The sequence below is a fragment of the Stylophora pistillata genome, chromosome 6 (assembly GCF_964205215.1).
Source record: "Stylophora pistillata chromosome 6, jaStyPist1.2, whole genome shotgun sequence".
Taxonomy (NCBI): Eukaryota; Metazoa; Cnidaria; class Anthozoa; order Scleractinia; family Pocilloporidae; genus Stylophora; species Stylophora pistillata.
In genome coordinates, this window is record NC_142524.1 from 33,347,449 (window position 1) to 33,363,832 (window position 16,384).

Below are 16,384 nucleotides of genomic sequence, written 5' to 3' on the forward strand. Positions count from 1 at the left end.
TACCGTTTTTTGGGGGAGGATGGGGGAGGGTGCCTCGATTTTTATCCCATTGTCTATATATTTAAGGAACATTAACTCTGGAGTTTTATTTAGGGAAGCCCTGGACGATTATTACGTGTGATTCTTATTGTTGTTTTAGTACTTTTTAACTTAGTTTCTTTTTGATTCATACATTCTATCTTTTATACATTTTAATAATTTATTATTTTTTGATATTTATTAATCAGCAGGACCCGTTGGTAACAGTACTTTTGGTCCTTTTCTATTGAAGGGTTATCCTTCATGAATATTTCAATTATTAATGTATAGAGTAGCCAAGCCTAAAAGCGGAGCTCGCAATTTTTTCCCCGCACGTCTCAAGGGCACAATGCCTTGCCCCGGCCAGGACTAGAACCCAGGTCGTCCGACTCGGAGCCCAGTGCACTGACCACTGGACAAAGCCGTGGCGTTGGCGTGCCCACGGTACAGCTGACCGCGCATGCTAAAAGTAGCATCTTGTACGGTCATAAGTCCAAATTTTTTCGACTTGCTGGGTTACAACTTCTTAGATGGTGAAGGTTTTTTCAGAAGGCCATTGGTCCTAGGAACAGGGACTTACATAAATGTTGAGGAGCAAATATTTGCGTGGGTTGTGGATGGGAGGGGAGGGTAACAGGTGCTGGACTAATTAAACGCGCACGTTAAAGGAGTAGTCAACAGGAAACGTTCTGAAATGACGGAAAATATGTTTAGCGAAGAACTTTCAGCGCTGTTTCTAGTCAGGTGGGAGAAAAGTTGATGATTTTAGGGTTAGATGTTTAAGTTGAGTATAACGTTAATGAAATCTGAATCCACTTAATCATCATTAATACGACACTCTCTCTGTTACGGGCAGCAACCTGTTTCCTTTGACTCATAAACCTGTGACTTCTGAAGGAGACCTTCAACGCTTAAATGTTTCATTTAATTCTTCCGCTTAAAAATACATGCACGTTAAAAAGGAAATGGCATTTTTTCGTGTATTGTTAAGGATCTTCTGAGGCAAAACCCCTGTCCTTTTCATCGCCAGAGTTACATTTCATCCATCTTTTTGCAATCTCTTGAGGGTATCCTCGCTCCATATATACCTTTCTATGCTGAAGCTTTAAATACTGCTTCCCCCGGAAAATGTAGGTTCTTCCGTTGACCCACCGTACTGCCGCATTAATGTGATTGGGTAGTGATCTCCAGGCGTTTTTGATACCCTTGGGATAGCCCCAGTCTGTGCTCTGGGTGTCTTCGTTGTATCGCCAGTACTGGGTGTCCTTGAACAAGTAAGTTTTCTTGTTCCTTTCCCATGTGAAAACTGCATCCATGTTGGCGAGAGCAGAGGGAAGACCGTACCGGGTAATTTGACCAGAATTCCTTAACACTCTCTTGGAGTCATATTCCCAGAACCTGGGGATAAGAATAAAGAGGAATAAAAGATGGTCAGGAGCAAATAATGCATCTATTTCAAATAACAATCCAACAAATATTTGAACTCGCGCGCGAGTGATTTTCTCCGATTTTGAAACCTTACGTCCAATATGGAAAATCTGCGCTTTAGATTTAATTCGAGATGAGAACGTTTGTGTTTGTTACAGAAAGAGGAACATACTTGTTTTGTTCATAAAATCGTAGCAGGGAACACTGAAAAGTGAACATCCCCCGCCGTTAACAGTAAGCTGGTCCTAAACACTTTTCCCGCTCGTTGAAAAATATTTGAAGTACAATAAACACAATAGCCTCCATTTGGCACGAAAATATGCTCATATTTGTCCTTGGACATTGTTTGTTCCTCGAAGCTCACATTTTTCCTCGAGCATCGCTCTCGAAAAACTGTTCGCATTTCGGAACAGATGATGTCTGCGGATAAAATATCCTTGAATGTTTTCGCGCCATATGGAGGCTATCTTTTATATATGATCTATAATCTGCACAATAAAGAAAATCATTACCAACTAAAGAACCTTTTGATTGTTCAATAAATTCTCCTTGTCAGCAGCTTAGGAAATTTATTGAGAACAGCATGGAGAATATGTATATTGACGTTAGGGTGTAAAGCCATGGGAGTGTCACTGTGGCGGGGAGGATGTTCTCAATTATTGAAACAAGGACCAAGTAAGTAATGCGCTAAAAAACTGAATCTCTCATAGGTATAATCCCCAAGACAATCTCTCATCCTTGTCAGAGTGAATTGGGAATCCCGCTTATGGAAAGCAGAAGAGGATCTAGAAATATTTCAATTTTCCTCGCTTGGACATTCTATACGATGTCTATTCATTCTCCACGTAAATATTGGAGTAATGCTCTGGAATATTGTGAAATGTTCAGCAAGCAACCGTGGACGATAATCTTACTCTTGGATCAGCTGTGATATAATCGACCCAAAATAACGAATACAAATATAGAGGCAAGACCAATACAACGTCTTGCCTCTATATTTATATCTGGAATATTGTAGGCGGCACCAAGATGCTAGTTCTTCCAACTGCTTCCCCACCCCCACCGAGACTAAACAGAAAGTCTGCATACGATTATAACTAGCAATGCCGCCGGAGGTCCGGTCTCCTACAGGGGTGGGGTAGGAGACGATAATTTCCCACACACGAGATTACTGTGTGATGGATATCCTCCCCTGGGGTGGGTTGGGTGGGTTTATTAGAGAGCCATGTGTTAGAAAACTCTTTACTGTGTTAATCACGTATCTACCCTCTCGAAATAAAGAACATTGAACATTGCCAGATATTATCTCATCTTTTGCATGAAGCATCTGGTTGAGTCGCTTCCCCTCCAGATTCTGTCGAGGACGTTGATTTGGGCTCAAGCATCGGAGCAACATGGGGCCGTCACCGTCAACACCCCTACCTTTCATCTAATGGTGACAATCCTTACGTATGGAAACCGTACACCCCTCTGAGATAACGCCGAAATAATTAATAAAAAGAATGTAACTTACTCTGATCCTTTGAAGAACACTACATTTCCTTTCTTATTGAGGTACGCAGCATCTAATGGGACCTTGATATCACGATAATAACTCGTTATGGTGTATGGACCGCGCCTGCGCAGCTGCCTGTCTACGATCCAAAACTTATCTCCAACCACGAAAAACGTCCACCTGTTTGTGCCAACAAACACTGTGTCATAACGAACTGTGCTTCTGCAAATAACGGGAATGCTAGGAGTCGGAGCTGTGGGTCGTGGGGTTGGGGACTGGTGTCTGGTGGTAGTAACAGTGGTAGTGATTTTCGTAGTTGGTATGATTCGCCGGGGAGTTGGCACTGAAAAGATTGTCGAGATTACTGTCAGGAACCTAAATAGCAAGCATCAGAGTGCTAGGTACGAAAGCTTATAATAATGATAATAATAATAATAATGATATTAATAATGATAATTATAATGATAACAATAATAATAGTAGTAAAATGATTAAATAACAAATGGTATGTGGTGGTTCTTCTGGTCCATCGCTTCCAGGTCGAATTGGAATTTTGAATGTTGGTTTTTGTGGAGAAAGGAAAATCGGACGATCCGAGAAAACGACGAGAACCATCAATAAGCATGCACATGTGACACCAGGTCTGGGAATCGAACACAGGCCACTAAGGTGGGAGGCGAGCGCTCTCACCACTACGCCATCCCTGCTCATCAATAATAACGATAATGATATGAATAATAACGATGATGATAATTATGGTGACTACAATAAAAACGGTGGTGACGACAACAATGAAAATGATAATAATAACGATTGATGAGAAAATGAAAACGATTAAAAATATCTTTGGGAACGATAGGGATATCGATAATGACAGCTACATGTGGTTTCACCAAACTGGAGAATTGATTGATTGATTACTTGATTGCGAAGTAAATTAATCAATTTACAGTGGCCCCTTGGTAGCCTCTTCACATAGAGGTGGCTGCTTAATAATAAAGATGATAATAATAATGATAATAGTAATAATAATCGCAGTTCAATTCTCTGCGATTATAATAATAATAATTGTCACTGCTAATCGCCGTCGCAAAGTACAGCAACGACGCAGCTCAGAAAGGTCGAACCGAAAGCTTACAATGGCGCCCCTGGCAGCCGCTGTACGGTCCATGTGTGATCTTGGAGCACAGCTTACAGCCAGCTGGAATCAGCTGTATGTTGGTTTTTGGTGGTTTCTTAGGTGGTCATTTTACAGATGATACAACTATAAAAAAGCAAGACTGCTAAAGACACAAGAAAGTAACCAACAGACAACTCACTTGGATATAAAGACTGAATGCCTTGCGTATCATCATTCGTTAGTTTGATATCTTCAACGTATCCTTTGTACCAAGGGTACATAATGGATTCTTTTACGTTTGAATGTTCTAGACCCAGACTGTGTCCAAACTCATGAACCGCCACCCAGTCCAAGTTGATGCCATCTTTCGTTCCCGTTGTGAAATGTTCATCATCGTCAAAATGGGCGTCACCCGAGAGACCTTAATCGAGAAATAAGTAAAAGAGGAACTAATTAACAAATGAATAACGTAATCAGTTTAAAACATAAGAGGGTTGTAAACCGCGGAAAAATAAAATGAGTCGGGTTCTGAAATAGTTAAAATCTAAGGTTTAGTCAATACAATGGCCAAAGGTTTATCCATGTACCAACGTTTTGTTGGTTAGGTGCCGTGCTTTGAGGCTGTCAGAACCAAGTTGTCTTGCAGGAGTCACTAAACAACCCCCCTAAAGCCAGGTATTCGTGATATTTTAAAACATAACTTTTTGTAATGAGGCTAAAAACAAAATAGAAACTAAATCAAAGAGGAGTTCGAAGAGTCTCAAATTTCCCTTTATCCTGCTTTCATTTCCGTCTCTCTTTACAGATTTCTATGAACGTTTCAAATTTTCTTGTTTATTTTTCGTGAAAGCGTTTGTTTCTTATATTTCCTTTGAAATTTCGCGCGCAACATCAGCGCGCTGCCAGGCAAAATTGATCCCCTAATGCGCATACCTTACGTATGAATGCTGCATCTCTGAAGACTAAGCCTATAAAAATATATGCAACGAAGGAAACATGACCCTTGCCTCTGTTGTTGTGGGGATAAAATGCATGCGCCAATGTACCACCTCTACGATCAAAGGCAAATGGATCCCCATGTTTTTGGCGCACAAAACTGATGAGAATGTCAGCATCTCCGCTGTACACCTCTCTTATCCTCAACGCCGAGGCAGACTGCCACAAATCGAACGCTTTCTTGAAAATTCGCCGCTGTTGGCTGATCGGTATGCCATCTTTGGTGTAATTAAGTATCCTATAAGTTATGTCCTGTAAAAGGAAATGTTAACTTTTTTTTGGATATACCAAAACATTTTATATATTCAACTCGGTGACTACATTGTTAAATTCTTATATTTTAATATTAGCTAGTTCTTAATCTCAATTTATTCAAATTTATATACCTTCACAAGGCTTTATAATTTCCTTTTTTCTTTTTATTTCGTGGCGTACCTGTAAACTAGCTTTTAGCTAAGCGTTCTGACCACGTTAAATAAATTGATTGATTTATTGATTGAAAACAGTGATACAATTTAGCCCAAAAAGATGATTTTAACAAATTAAATTCTGCAACGATTACGGCATTTTTGGGCGCAGATCCCGGGCGAGTTGTTATGGGGTAAATGATAAAGGATGTTCGGAGTTTCAGTAGCCAATCAGAGAGCGTCTTTAACGCTATCCACTGTTGTAGTAGATACTAACAAGAATTATGCTAATCACGAATGTTTTCTTATCACGATGAGCGAGCAGCTGAGAATGAGCCGAATGTTACTTTGTGTCTTGATTGGTTAGCCAATATGTGGTATATATGCTCATATCTCAACCCTCTTATAATTTCCCTTATCCTTCTTCAAAAGAAAAGCTTGAGGCCGGTCCAAAAAGCTGATAACATCTTGGCAACTTCAATTTCACTTTAAACTAGATTTTTGGAAGTGTTTACAGAAACAGACGAAAAACAGAGTAATAGTATTTCTTAAAAACAATGAAAACAAGAAAAAATGTTTCGCAATTATCTTCGACAATAAAGCATACAAGTTTTCGATGTAATTCAAATAACTTATTTCCTTACTGTTCGCTTCCATCTGGACCCTTGTAAGGTAAATCTTCCCGCACCATCTGAGGGTGGATCTTTCACGCCACACCGGTCAGTATTGATGAGGTTTATAGTCGCTGCGTCTACTTGACCTGTGACTGGGATGTTGCCAAATCTTTGAAGGCTCCTGATCGAAGATCGAAACTCAGCCGAATTCGGATCCAATGGACCTCTGTTCTTGCCATCATCATCCATGTAGCCAAATTTCACCATAAATGATGCCTATAAGGAATGAGTAATGGAAGAGTTTATGGAAGAGGTTGTTGGCGAAAAAGGAGATACGCAAGTCGACAAGAAAAATCTTGAAACGAATCTGCAAGATCTGCGCAACAGGCTGTGATTTTTTGCGTTTTACGAGGAGCGAAGGCTTACGCGAGACAAGAGTGAGGACAGCGTGAAAGGCGAATTACGCGCGAGAGGCGAGAGGGGGAGAGAGAAACAAATCCTTCCTCTCCTCCCATTAAACCATCCGCTTCGCACCGGCCGTTATTTGCCTAAATTCACAACAACAACAAAAATGAAAGCTATTCTCTAGGGTCATCACAATGGTTGATCTCATTTTTTTTCTTGCTTTCTTTTAAAGCATGCTATAGATTACGAAAAGTCCTTGTTCATCCCTCACAGAGTCCATAACGCGAACATGCAAGAGAGCGCGGAGTTTTAGGACATGGGTATGACAGTACAAGTGCAGAGTTTCTTGCGCGAATGCTCGCAGATCTGTCAGCTCTCTGGAATACATTCCAGTCTTCGCACGCTAGAGACAAAGTTCTCCGTCTAAAATGACTCCATTTCATTTCTCAGCCAGCCTTTTGACCAAAACATTATGATTTCCCAAAATTACTGCAGGAGTGCGTTTATGTATTTGGCAGCTGTCGCTGTATGACCTTTTTGCATGCTGTTGTATGACAACGACAATGGTGACGATGAACAACGAGATTTAGATTAACAGCTGGATTGCAGCCGAACTCAAAGCCCCCGGGTGACTGACATCACGTACTTACTATCGTGATTTTTAGCCTGAGCATTTTAAACAATTTTATAGTTCTTTAGCAATTAACAAATAAGCTCAGCTACAAATGCTTCTCGCCTCATTTTCACAAGTTTTACAGATGTGGAAAAACTACCCGGTAGAAGATGAACATTTTTATCTTGTGCTCAAAATATACGTATCTCTTGGATGTCCTTGTTTTACCTGTCTGATGTGGTCACAACTTCCCCTAAAAAGCCGCTGGTAGCCGCGGCAGTCGGGTTTTTTCCCCCTTTTTTCATGAAGGTTTCTACTAACTGTGCAGTGCCACCGTTCTGATGGAAAACGCTGGGAAATTCCCCAAAACACAACGTTGCAACAGCATCACTACACAAGTGTTCATACAGAAATCTCTCTATGGTGGTAATTTTACCGAGTGAACCATAAGACAAAGATAAAGTTTGGGATATATGTATTTGAAACATTCAAATCCACACTTGTAGAATTATCTGCCTCGCATTCCCTCAGTGCCCGCTTCTGTATTTGCGTGCAACATTCGACTTTCATTAACCATGCATTTGTTATTGTAATGTCTTACCGTTTGGTATGCCTGTTTGATAGCAGCGCTTTGCACGGAGACCAGCGATAGTGCAAGAGTAAAAAATGCTACTTTGAAGAGCTTAAAATCCATGTTTAACCCTTTCGAGTTCTATGTGCCGTTAAAACTGTTGCTTGGAAATATTCAAGTGGCTCCGTGTCCAGGTTATAGCGTGCGTTAGTTTAGAGCCTACTTTCGGCCTTGCGATCTTTTGGAAAGACGTAGTTTAGCAAAGTATGTAAGGGGTGTGCCTGTTTATCGCTGACGTCACTCCAAAACAGCAAGGAACCTCTCGCCTCGCGATTATCAGATTTTTTTACGCGAGCGTGAAGCACAAGTTACACAAGATGTAGAACAGCGATAACTTACTGTTTTGTCCTTTTGTAACCGCCTGGCATAAACTGCCACACGCCTGAAAAAAAAGCCAGCCTGTCCAGACACTCTCTTCGGAAAAATAGGATGATTGCGAGTGAGGGAAAAAATTTCATGAGTGGTAAGGAACACGCCGTCGCTCTTCTTTCTCGACCCACTGACCAAAGACCTAATCCAGGCTACTAAGAAACTATTAACTTTAACACTCCACTTTCACTCCCAGGATCTCATTAGTAATTCTCCTTGCTACTTACCATACGATGCTTATTATGTCAGTTATGAGAATTTGGTATTGGATCCAATGATAATCCCCTTATTGATATTTTTCTTTATTCTCATCACTTGATATTGTGAAAATGTTGTAAAGAGAAATTCTGTCTTGATCACTCATGGGAGTTAGAGGATTAAAATACAACGCTAGTTCCAAACGTTACGCCACAGCATTAACAACAATTACAGATTGTTAAGGTATTTCAGTGCTAATCATATGGCATCACGCGTGTGAAATATGGTAGTAATGAAAAAAGGATTGATCTATGTACATTATATCGTTTTGTATAATGCCTCTAACCTGAGAAGGGTTTTCTAGAGCGAAAAAAACAGAAAAGGTCGATGCATGTGAAGAATCGACACTTTTCGAGTGAAAAACCAATTTTGTAGTCAAATTAGTATCGTTGCAAATATTTCAATTTTCACTTGTGTTCAAAGTACATTTCAGGCGAAGCTGGCGGGAGAAAACTGATTTCATCTGAGTCTCGTTCACATGCTCAGGTTTCCAAGGGGCACAACTTGAGACGACAAAAATTTGGGACTCCGCTTTTCAAAACTGCCGAGTGAAGCTGGGCTGCCTAATTGTACAAGCTAGCTGGCCTAGTTTAAAAAAAAAAAATAATAATAATAAAAAAAAAGAATTGAGTGAAGACTAAAAAGTTACCTACTCTGATTAGTTACTCCTATCTTTTCTAATGAATAATTTCCGATTGAGTCGCCTGCCTCTGATGTGTTCTCGGTAATTTTAGAATCCACTTAAGAGATGTTAGAAACTGTACCTTACATTTATTAGTCTTAAAATTGGTGACATCATAAGTGACGTGATTTCGTTTGTCTATTACGAAACCAAACAGCATGTATGCAGCACGTGTTTTATCGCCCCATATATGGCGCTGTTCCACGTGCTTACAATGAGACGTGGTGTGTTTTTTCGTGACAGTTGTGAGTGGAAGTTAACTGAAGTGTAATAGCAAAATTGAATCAAACGAATAAATCGTGAGTACAGTTTTCGCACGTTTTCGACACTCTTTCAAGAAAGGACGAGTCTGCTTATAATATGAACAGCCCGACCATCTGCTTTCTTAATCTCTACGAAATCAACTTAGTAGTTCTTCACTGGTGAATTAGATAGTTAATGCAATAACTACCACAGAGATAAAAACAACCGCAAAGATCAGTTAAAAAAAAAATCCCGCAGTTGATGATCACAGTTGTTTTTATATCAGGAGATTTCCGCTGTCCATGATCATTTCAGTGAAATTAATGAGTGATCTGTATTTTGACAACCGTGTGCCCACCGAGAAAAACATCCACGCTATTTTTTAATTAAGACTTGTTTTTAATCGATTCCCTATTGAAAAATAAGTTGGGAGCCAGTGGATTATATCTCTTCGTATTGACGAATTCCTGCAAGTTAATAAGTCTCCCTAATTTTAACTCATTTATAAAGTAAATAATGAAATGTTAACAGAGCAAAACTCGTTAGGCACCTTTATATTTTTCTACACGACAGAAAAATAAAGTAGGGCTATTACAAACACACTTACAAGAGAGCAGATATCGATTACGTTGAAAAAATATCAGTTTATAGACTGAAATATCCCAGGCATACATAAGTCATAAAATTTTGAGCTGTTTAGAGTGATCCCATGACGTTTCCCCTCTTTATCTGTAATGAGTTTAACGCAGTTTTTATAAGAGTGGGAAAAACGAAAGTCCGGCCTTAGACAGAGTTAAGTATTGTCTTACCGTTTGACGCATTTGCTTCATAGGAGCGCTATGCGTGCGACGTAGTGCCAAGATCAAAACTAGTATTCCAACCCTGTAAACGATTCCTCGCATTTCAGCCTTAGTGGTTTTCAATTCTAAGTTCTTGTTGATTTTTACTCTGTTTGAGGTCAAAATTGAGATGAAAAGAACCTGATAGACTTTCACCCAGTGCGTGTGGACGTCGTCTCAAATAAATTGGCCTCAGCAGAAAACTGACGCAAACTCATTCGCAACCCATGCGCCCGCGATATTAATTCCTCGTTATTCATTCAATCCACCCATGCGCACAATCGTGAATCACAAATATACTCCGAAACTAAAGTGAAAGACTAGAGGGGTTGATGTGCACCTGTCCTAAAAAGCCATCCGGCCCTGCACTCACACGGCTCTTTTGCATTTTCTAAGAACTTAAATCGCGATTTTGGAGTTCAACTTAAAATAAAACAAATAATAAAATGGGTCGCACTACTTTGAGAATTACTGAGTTTCTTGTACTTGAGAAAAAAGGGAAAAATTGTGCTCGGTCCGTACGTCTTGACCTCGAGCCAAATATCTCCTCTTTCAGCCCTCCCACTCAATAAACAAGCATATAATTTGAATTTAAAAAGCCGGCTTCACCCATCACGTCACTCGTGCCTTACGATAATGTCCACGTAAGAGGGAAGAACGCGCTGAGGCACTCATCACGCCCGGTCGAGTAGCCTAATGACGGACAAGGTGAAAAAAAAAAAAAAAAGATGTTTATATTGGCACGAAATGAAAAAAAGCTAAATATAGCCCACAATTACAAGTGCCAATGTTGTAATTCTTGTGTTTTTTTTTTTGTTTCTTCCTTATTTGAAATTCGTACTGAGTGCTCTTCTAAATGACCATAATTCATAAAACAATTAATTTTAAAGACAGAGACATCATATGTTTGCCGCCTAAAGCGAAGATGAAAGTAACGCCGTTGATAAGAAACGAGATGGTAGTGATAACCCCGTAACGGTATTTCAAGGATTTTCTTAACAAATTCTCGACTTCCGGTTAAATTTTGTGTGACTCAAAAAGGAAATTGGAAGAGATATTTACGAACACTTGAATTATTCCGCATGCCTCAGTAATTTTGATCTCATTTTTGTAGGAGTAGTAAGTACTTAGACCCCGTAAGAAGATGAGCTGTTTTGAGGACATGGTGTTCAAAGTTTCCCCTTAGGCAAGAGTCACCGCGCCACCCTAAGATTTACTGTGAATGTGAAATTTTGGCAGACAAAACTAACTGATTCCTATAGCAAAGATTTTTGAAACACTGATTGATGAAACAGGACTGATTATAATGTAATTTGGTAATATCAATTAAGTTAAACTTGTAAATTGGCCACCGTAAAGAGTTTCGAGCGTTAGCCCTTTGCCCGGGGAGGATACTTGATATATTCCTGGGTGGGGAGGTGCGGCGCGGCCCCTCATTCCCTGACCCTGTTTAAGACAAATATCGCTGATTTTCCTACCCTGTTTAAGACAGAATTCCGATTTTTGATACCCTGTTTTAGACATTTAATGTGCCTGGTATCAATGCCAAAATCAACGGAATTCAATATTAATTAAAATTAGAGCTTGTAAAAATTTTGCTGTTTATTTTCCAAGAAAAGATATCCTGTTTAAGATAAAAACTGATAAATCGATACCCTGATTAAGACAAAAAATGATAAATTCGATACCCTGTTTAAGACAAAAATCTCGAAAAACATACCCTGGCTGACCGCACGTCCCCTTTAAGCCCTTATAAGGGAGTAGCCCCCCTCCCTCCGGGGCCCTTCGTCAGAGCGAATGGTAGTTCTTTTAATGTAGATGTACTAGCGAAGGCTACACTGATCTAGTATCTCTGCGACAGTGGATCATCTCAGCGTTTTTTTTTTTTACCTTCTCAGCCATATCACGGTATGCTCCACGATTTACGATGTTTTCTTTTGATACATCTAATTTCCCGGAGAAGGGTTAAGAGAAATGAAAACAAACAGAAATAATACGTGTTCAGCCAGTGCGTGACTACAATCTTGGTTAGGTAACTTTACTTGTGTCATAGTGCCATGCAATTCGAGTATAGTACCCAAATCTCAGGTCTTAACATTCTAGAAATGGAGAGGCATCTTTTGGCACCAAGGCTGGATGATACCCTTCACTGCTCGTCAAGTTTTTTGCCTTGTACCGCTGACTCCTAAAGAATAGGGGTCAAACGAAAATGTCTCATGCCATAATTACGCAATCCTCTTTTTTTCTTTTTCTTTTTTGCTTTAATATCACACGTCATTTTATTGGTATTCATGACTCCTGTAGAAGTCCAAGTTAAGTAGAGTAGTTAAGCGTGTACTTGACGACTCAAACGACATGCATATATGACTGTTGAAAATAATCACGTTTCGCCAACAACTGATGTTATCGCATCATCGCTTAAGGGGTCCTGCTGGGTTCGTTATTCATCCGCCCTTAGGCCGAAAAAGGATCTTAGCCTCGCACGAGACATTTCCAGCCCGAACTGTTCATCCAGATGGTTTTTATCGATTAATCGAACCCTTCTTAAGAGATCAATTTATGAGCAAAGGACTGGAACAGAGATGAACTAACAACTTTCATAGCCCCTAGATGGTTTAAAGAAATGTAGTAATCGCCTGTTCTCCTAATGAGGTTTCCTTAATTTTACGGCTTTCCCCTTTAAAACTCTTATCATTGATTTCGGCACATTTGACGTGAAAGCCCATGAACTCAATGATTGTGTTCATGACAATTCAACAACAGAAGTCTCTTTTAGTATCGTATTTACCGTGCGACGTGACAGAGCAAGTTTAATAATATATAATTTTTGTGCTCGCAGATTCGTTTCATCATGAGTGAGACAACATTCAGCGCCCTTAAACCGGATGTGGCCGGTCTATATTCATTCGCGCACTCACGTCTATAAAACAAGTCAATAGCGTCTTAAAAGATGTGGAACTAGAACACAAACGACACAACTGCAGAAAGAAACCATGAACGAGATCTTGGAGTTCAGTTTTATCACAGTGTTGTTTCCTATTGAAAGTTACTATCTTAAACTAATCCTTAAGTATGGGTACAGAAAACTAAGTTAAATGAGACGGTTGGTTCCGGAAAAAATACAATCAAAACAGGCAGACGACAGTATTATTCGGAAAGATATAATTGAGCCAGACAAAGGAAAATTATGTTTTTAATCAAGAGGCACTCGAAACCTTGAGATCGGAGATATTAGATACTTACGTACGTGCGCTAATTACACATCTTGTCGTCATATGCCATGTTAGGTCTGTGATACGTCTGTTTCCGTACGCCTGTTTTTGCTCGAAATTTCTCTTGGAATCCTCCCTTCGTTCCAAGGAAACGCTCTAAAGGCTGATTTACTGAAACACGTTCTGTTTATGTCTAAAACGAAGCATATCGCAATTCGCCAGTGGGTAATAAGTCTTTTAAACTTTGAAGGGTCAAAATGTAGCAAACAAGAAATAGGAAAATGCGGAACTCATTCATTTCAAAGTCTTAGTACGTCATTTGTCACATACAGACATTTTCGAGTCCTGCAATTATTTTGGTGACCGTTTAGGGATGAATTTTTTAATGATCAAACAGTAAATTCAGAGCGTGAAATTGAGTTTTAAGACGCTTGGAACAGCAATTTAGTACAACGGAGAGCAGTAACAGCACACAGCTGTTTTAGTATACCATGAACACTTTACCCGGGTCCTAGATTATTTCACGGGAAACCTGCAGTGACCTGCATTTATCTTATAATATCTCATTTAAGCTAGTTCTTGTTCTTCTTTCAAGAAGGAATTTTTATTTCAGATTTAATTTTCTCTGTTGAATGAGGGGTGAAAATAATTTAATCTTGGAGGATCGAGGAAGCTCTCAACAAGTCCAAGAACATCATCAAGTACGTGACAAACATTCCTGAAAAGACAAAAACTCCGGTGGGTTCCAGTGAAGCATATCCCGTTGCTAATCAGGTTTGAATATTATTACCCAATGAGTTGAATCATTGAGTTGAGTCACTGTCGTAATAGTCACGTTTTGAGAGAAACATTTTTTTTTTTTTAAATTTTTCAAAGCGCTTTTGAGTTTTTTTTTTTTTAGTTAGAGGTTCAAATCGAATCGTACTTTCGGACGAAGCGCTTGAAAAATTATGATAGACGGGGAGACGTGATTTTTTATATGATGAATTTATTCTATGTTTTCGTTTCCGCTTTCAGGTTTCCTGTTCTAACAGAGATATTTTGTAAAAACATCTAAGCTCGTTCTCTCTCTGTCAAGTCGCAACGAATTAAAGTTTTTGTGAAGCAAATGAGCATACCCTCAAGGTTCGCATGTCCAAATTCATTAAGGGAACAGTAACTCTGACCAGGGTGCTCGAAGAGTGGATGGGTAGTTGTTGTATGTTCTAACAACACTTATGCGTTGGATAGCCATTTATATCCCTGAAAGTACACTTCAAACTTTATAACTTTCTGAGCCGTCTAACCTTTGTCCTAAGTCCTTATCACAATTCAAAGTGAGTGACTTTTTTCACCATTTATATTAGTTTTTCTTGTCTTTGAAGGAAAAACCTACATAAAACCTGCCGTGTGGGAGAGTTTAACTTATTAAATGCTTTAAGAATGCACTCTCAGCCTATAAGAGAAAATCAGAGATAATTTTTTTTTTTTTACCAAAATAGAACGACTTTCTTCGTGCGTGATGGTACTAAAGGAAACCCATGCCTCTAAAGTTTTTAATTAAAAAAAAGCTCACCGGAAAATCGAGTAGGTCACTAAAACGGTTATGGCCAATTACGCAAAAGCGAGATAACAAATCTCAGGAGATACTTAGAAAGGTATCCCTCTTTATGACACAAATCTCTGATGAAAAGAACTATTTTGTTTGGTCATGAGTTTCTAGAAGAACAAGCGCGGTTTGCTCTACAAACATGAAAGGTCGGCGCCAAGGTTTGTCGCGGTTACTTGAGAACACCATTAAAGGTCATGTGTAGATAGGAAACTTTACACTCAAAGGAAAAATGATTTCACGGTGAATTTTAAAAAAAAGTAGATATTTTAGGGACTAGATTAAGAGAAGTTATTAAACATGTTAAAAACCCCAGCCTCTTTTATACTTCATCCGGCAAAACATTAAATATATAGTTAACCCGGGTCTCAGAAAATTTAAATTATAAATGCGAAGCTTCGAATATCAAAACCACCAAAGGAATCAGGTCGAACAAGGGATGTGCTTACGTTGTTTAGTGTTCTTATTCTCAAATTATGTAGTCGTGGTTAACTTGATTTCCTTTAAGTCGCAAGGACTTGAACCAGAAGGGAAGTCTGGCCCTCTATCACCAAAGGATTCCCGTTATACTTTGTCTTCAACAAGTATTTGACAAGTTTCTACTATATAAAGCCAAAACTTCGTAATTTTTTTCCTTTGAACGTTCACAGGTTTATAGTTTAAGCCAGTTGCCTGTTTGTCTGTGTGTTTCTTAAATTCAAGGGGTTTCGAAAAGTGTCCAATGATAACAAGAAAGCGACAACATTGTCTGGAGCTACACAGGGCTCTTTCCGGACTCGTAATTATACCAGGAAAAAGAAAATAACAAGCAGAAACTATATCTTTGGACGTTCGAGATTTGTGATGATTATCACGTACGTGAGTCTCTTAAAGATTTCGTAGCCATGCATGTGCCTCGTTGGGCAACAAACTCTCTGTGATTTCCTTCTCAAGATAAGCCGTGTCCATTGTGTTTCGGGAATAACTTTCTTGGTTTCCATGGAAATATTAAAGCACGAAATCATGGGAGCGCGTTTAATGTTCAGGACGATTTTAAGAAATGAGATAATGGACCGAAATTTGATTAAAAAATAACCGCAGTTCGCCCTTGAATGGCCCTTCGTATTAAAACAAAGTCATTTCCGGTAGTCATGGATTATCCTACTTAAAAGTTCTCCATAACTTAAACGCATCTCCTCAGCTTAATAAAAACATCACGGCTCAAAAAAGGTTTTTTTTTTTTTTTTGACGGGTTTAAATCTTTTTAACAGCTTTGTTGAAAATTGTTTTTCAGTGACCTTTGAAATACCTCTATTTCAACAGTTCTGTCGTTGTAGCTGCGAAACAAAAAGGGTGTGTGCAGGCGATAACCGCAACAACAGGAAACCGCCCGTAGGATTGCTTACGGAAACAAACTTCAAGAATTAGGCTGCTGATCTTCTCATGAAAATTCTGAATGCTCTCTATAATTGCGTCGAAAATTATAA

General features: G+C 39.2%; 1 protein-coding gene across 3 annotated transcripts; it reads right to left on the minus strand.

Annotated features, from left to right (window-relative positions):
• Positions 1–921: 921 nt before the first annotated feature.
• Positions 922–10,350, minus strand: LOC111324993 (interstitial collagenase). Of its 3 annotated transcripts, none has more exons than XM_022928677.2 (6): positions 10,089–10,350; positions 6,109–6,354; positions 5,069–5,309; positions 4,261–4,482; positions 2,960–3,284; positions 922–1,416 (listed from the first exon to the last, which is right to left on the minus strand). In XM_022928677.2, the coding sequence occupies exons 1-6, from the start codon at positions 10,179–10,181 to the stop codon at positions 1,005–1,007; spliced, it is 1,539 nt and encodes a 512-aa protein (XP_022784412.1). In that variant the 5' UTR covers positions 10,182–10,350; the 3' UTR covers positions 922–1,004. The 3 variants fall into 3 exon arrangements, with proteins under 3 accessions (XP_022784412.1, XP_022784413.1, XP_022784411.1); XM_022928678.2 differs by lacking the exon at positions 10,089–10,350 and adding an exon at positions 9,008–9,102; XM_022928676.2 differs by lacking the exon at positions 10,089–10,350 and adding an exon at positions 7,698–8,005.
• Between the last annotated feature and the right edge of the window lie 6,034 nt (positions 10,351–16,384).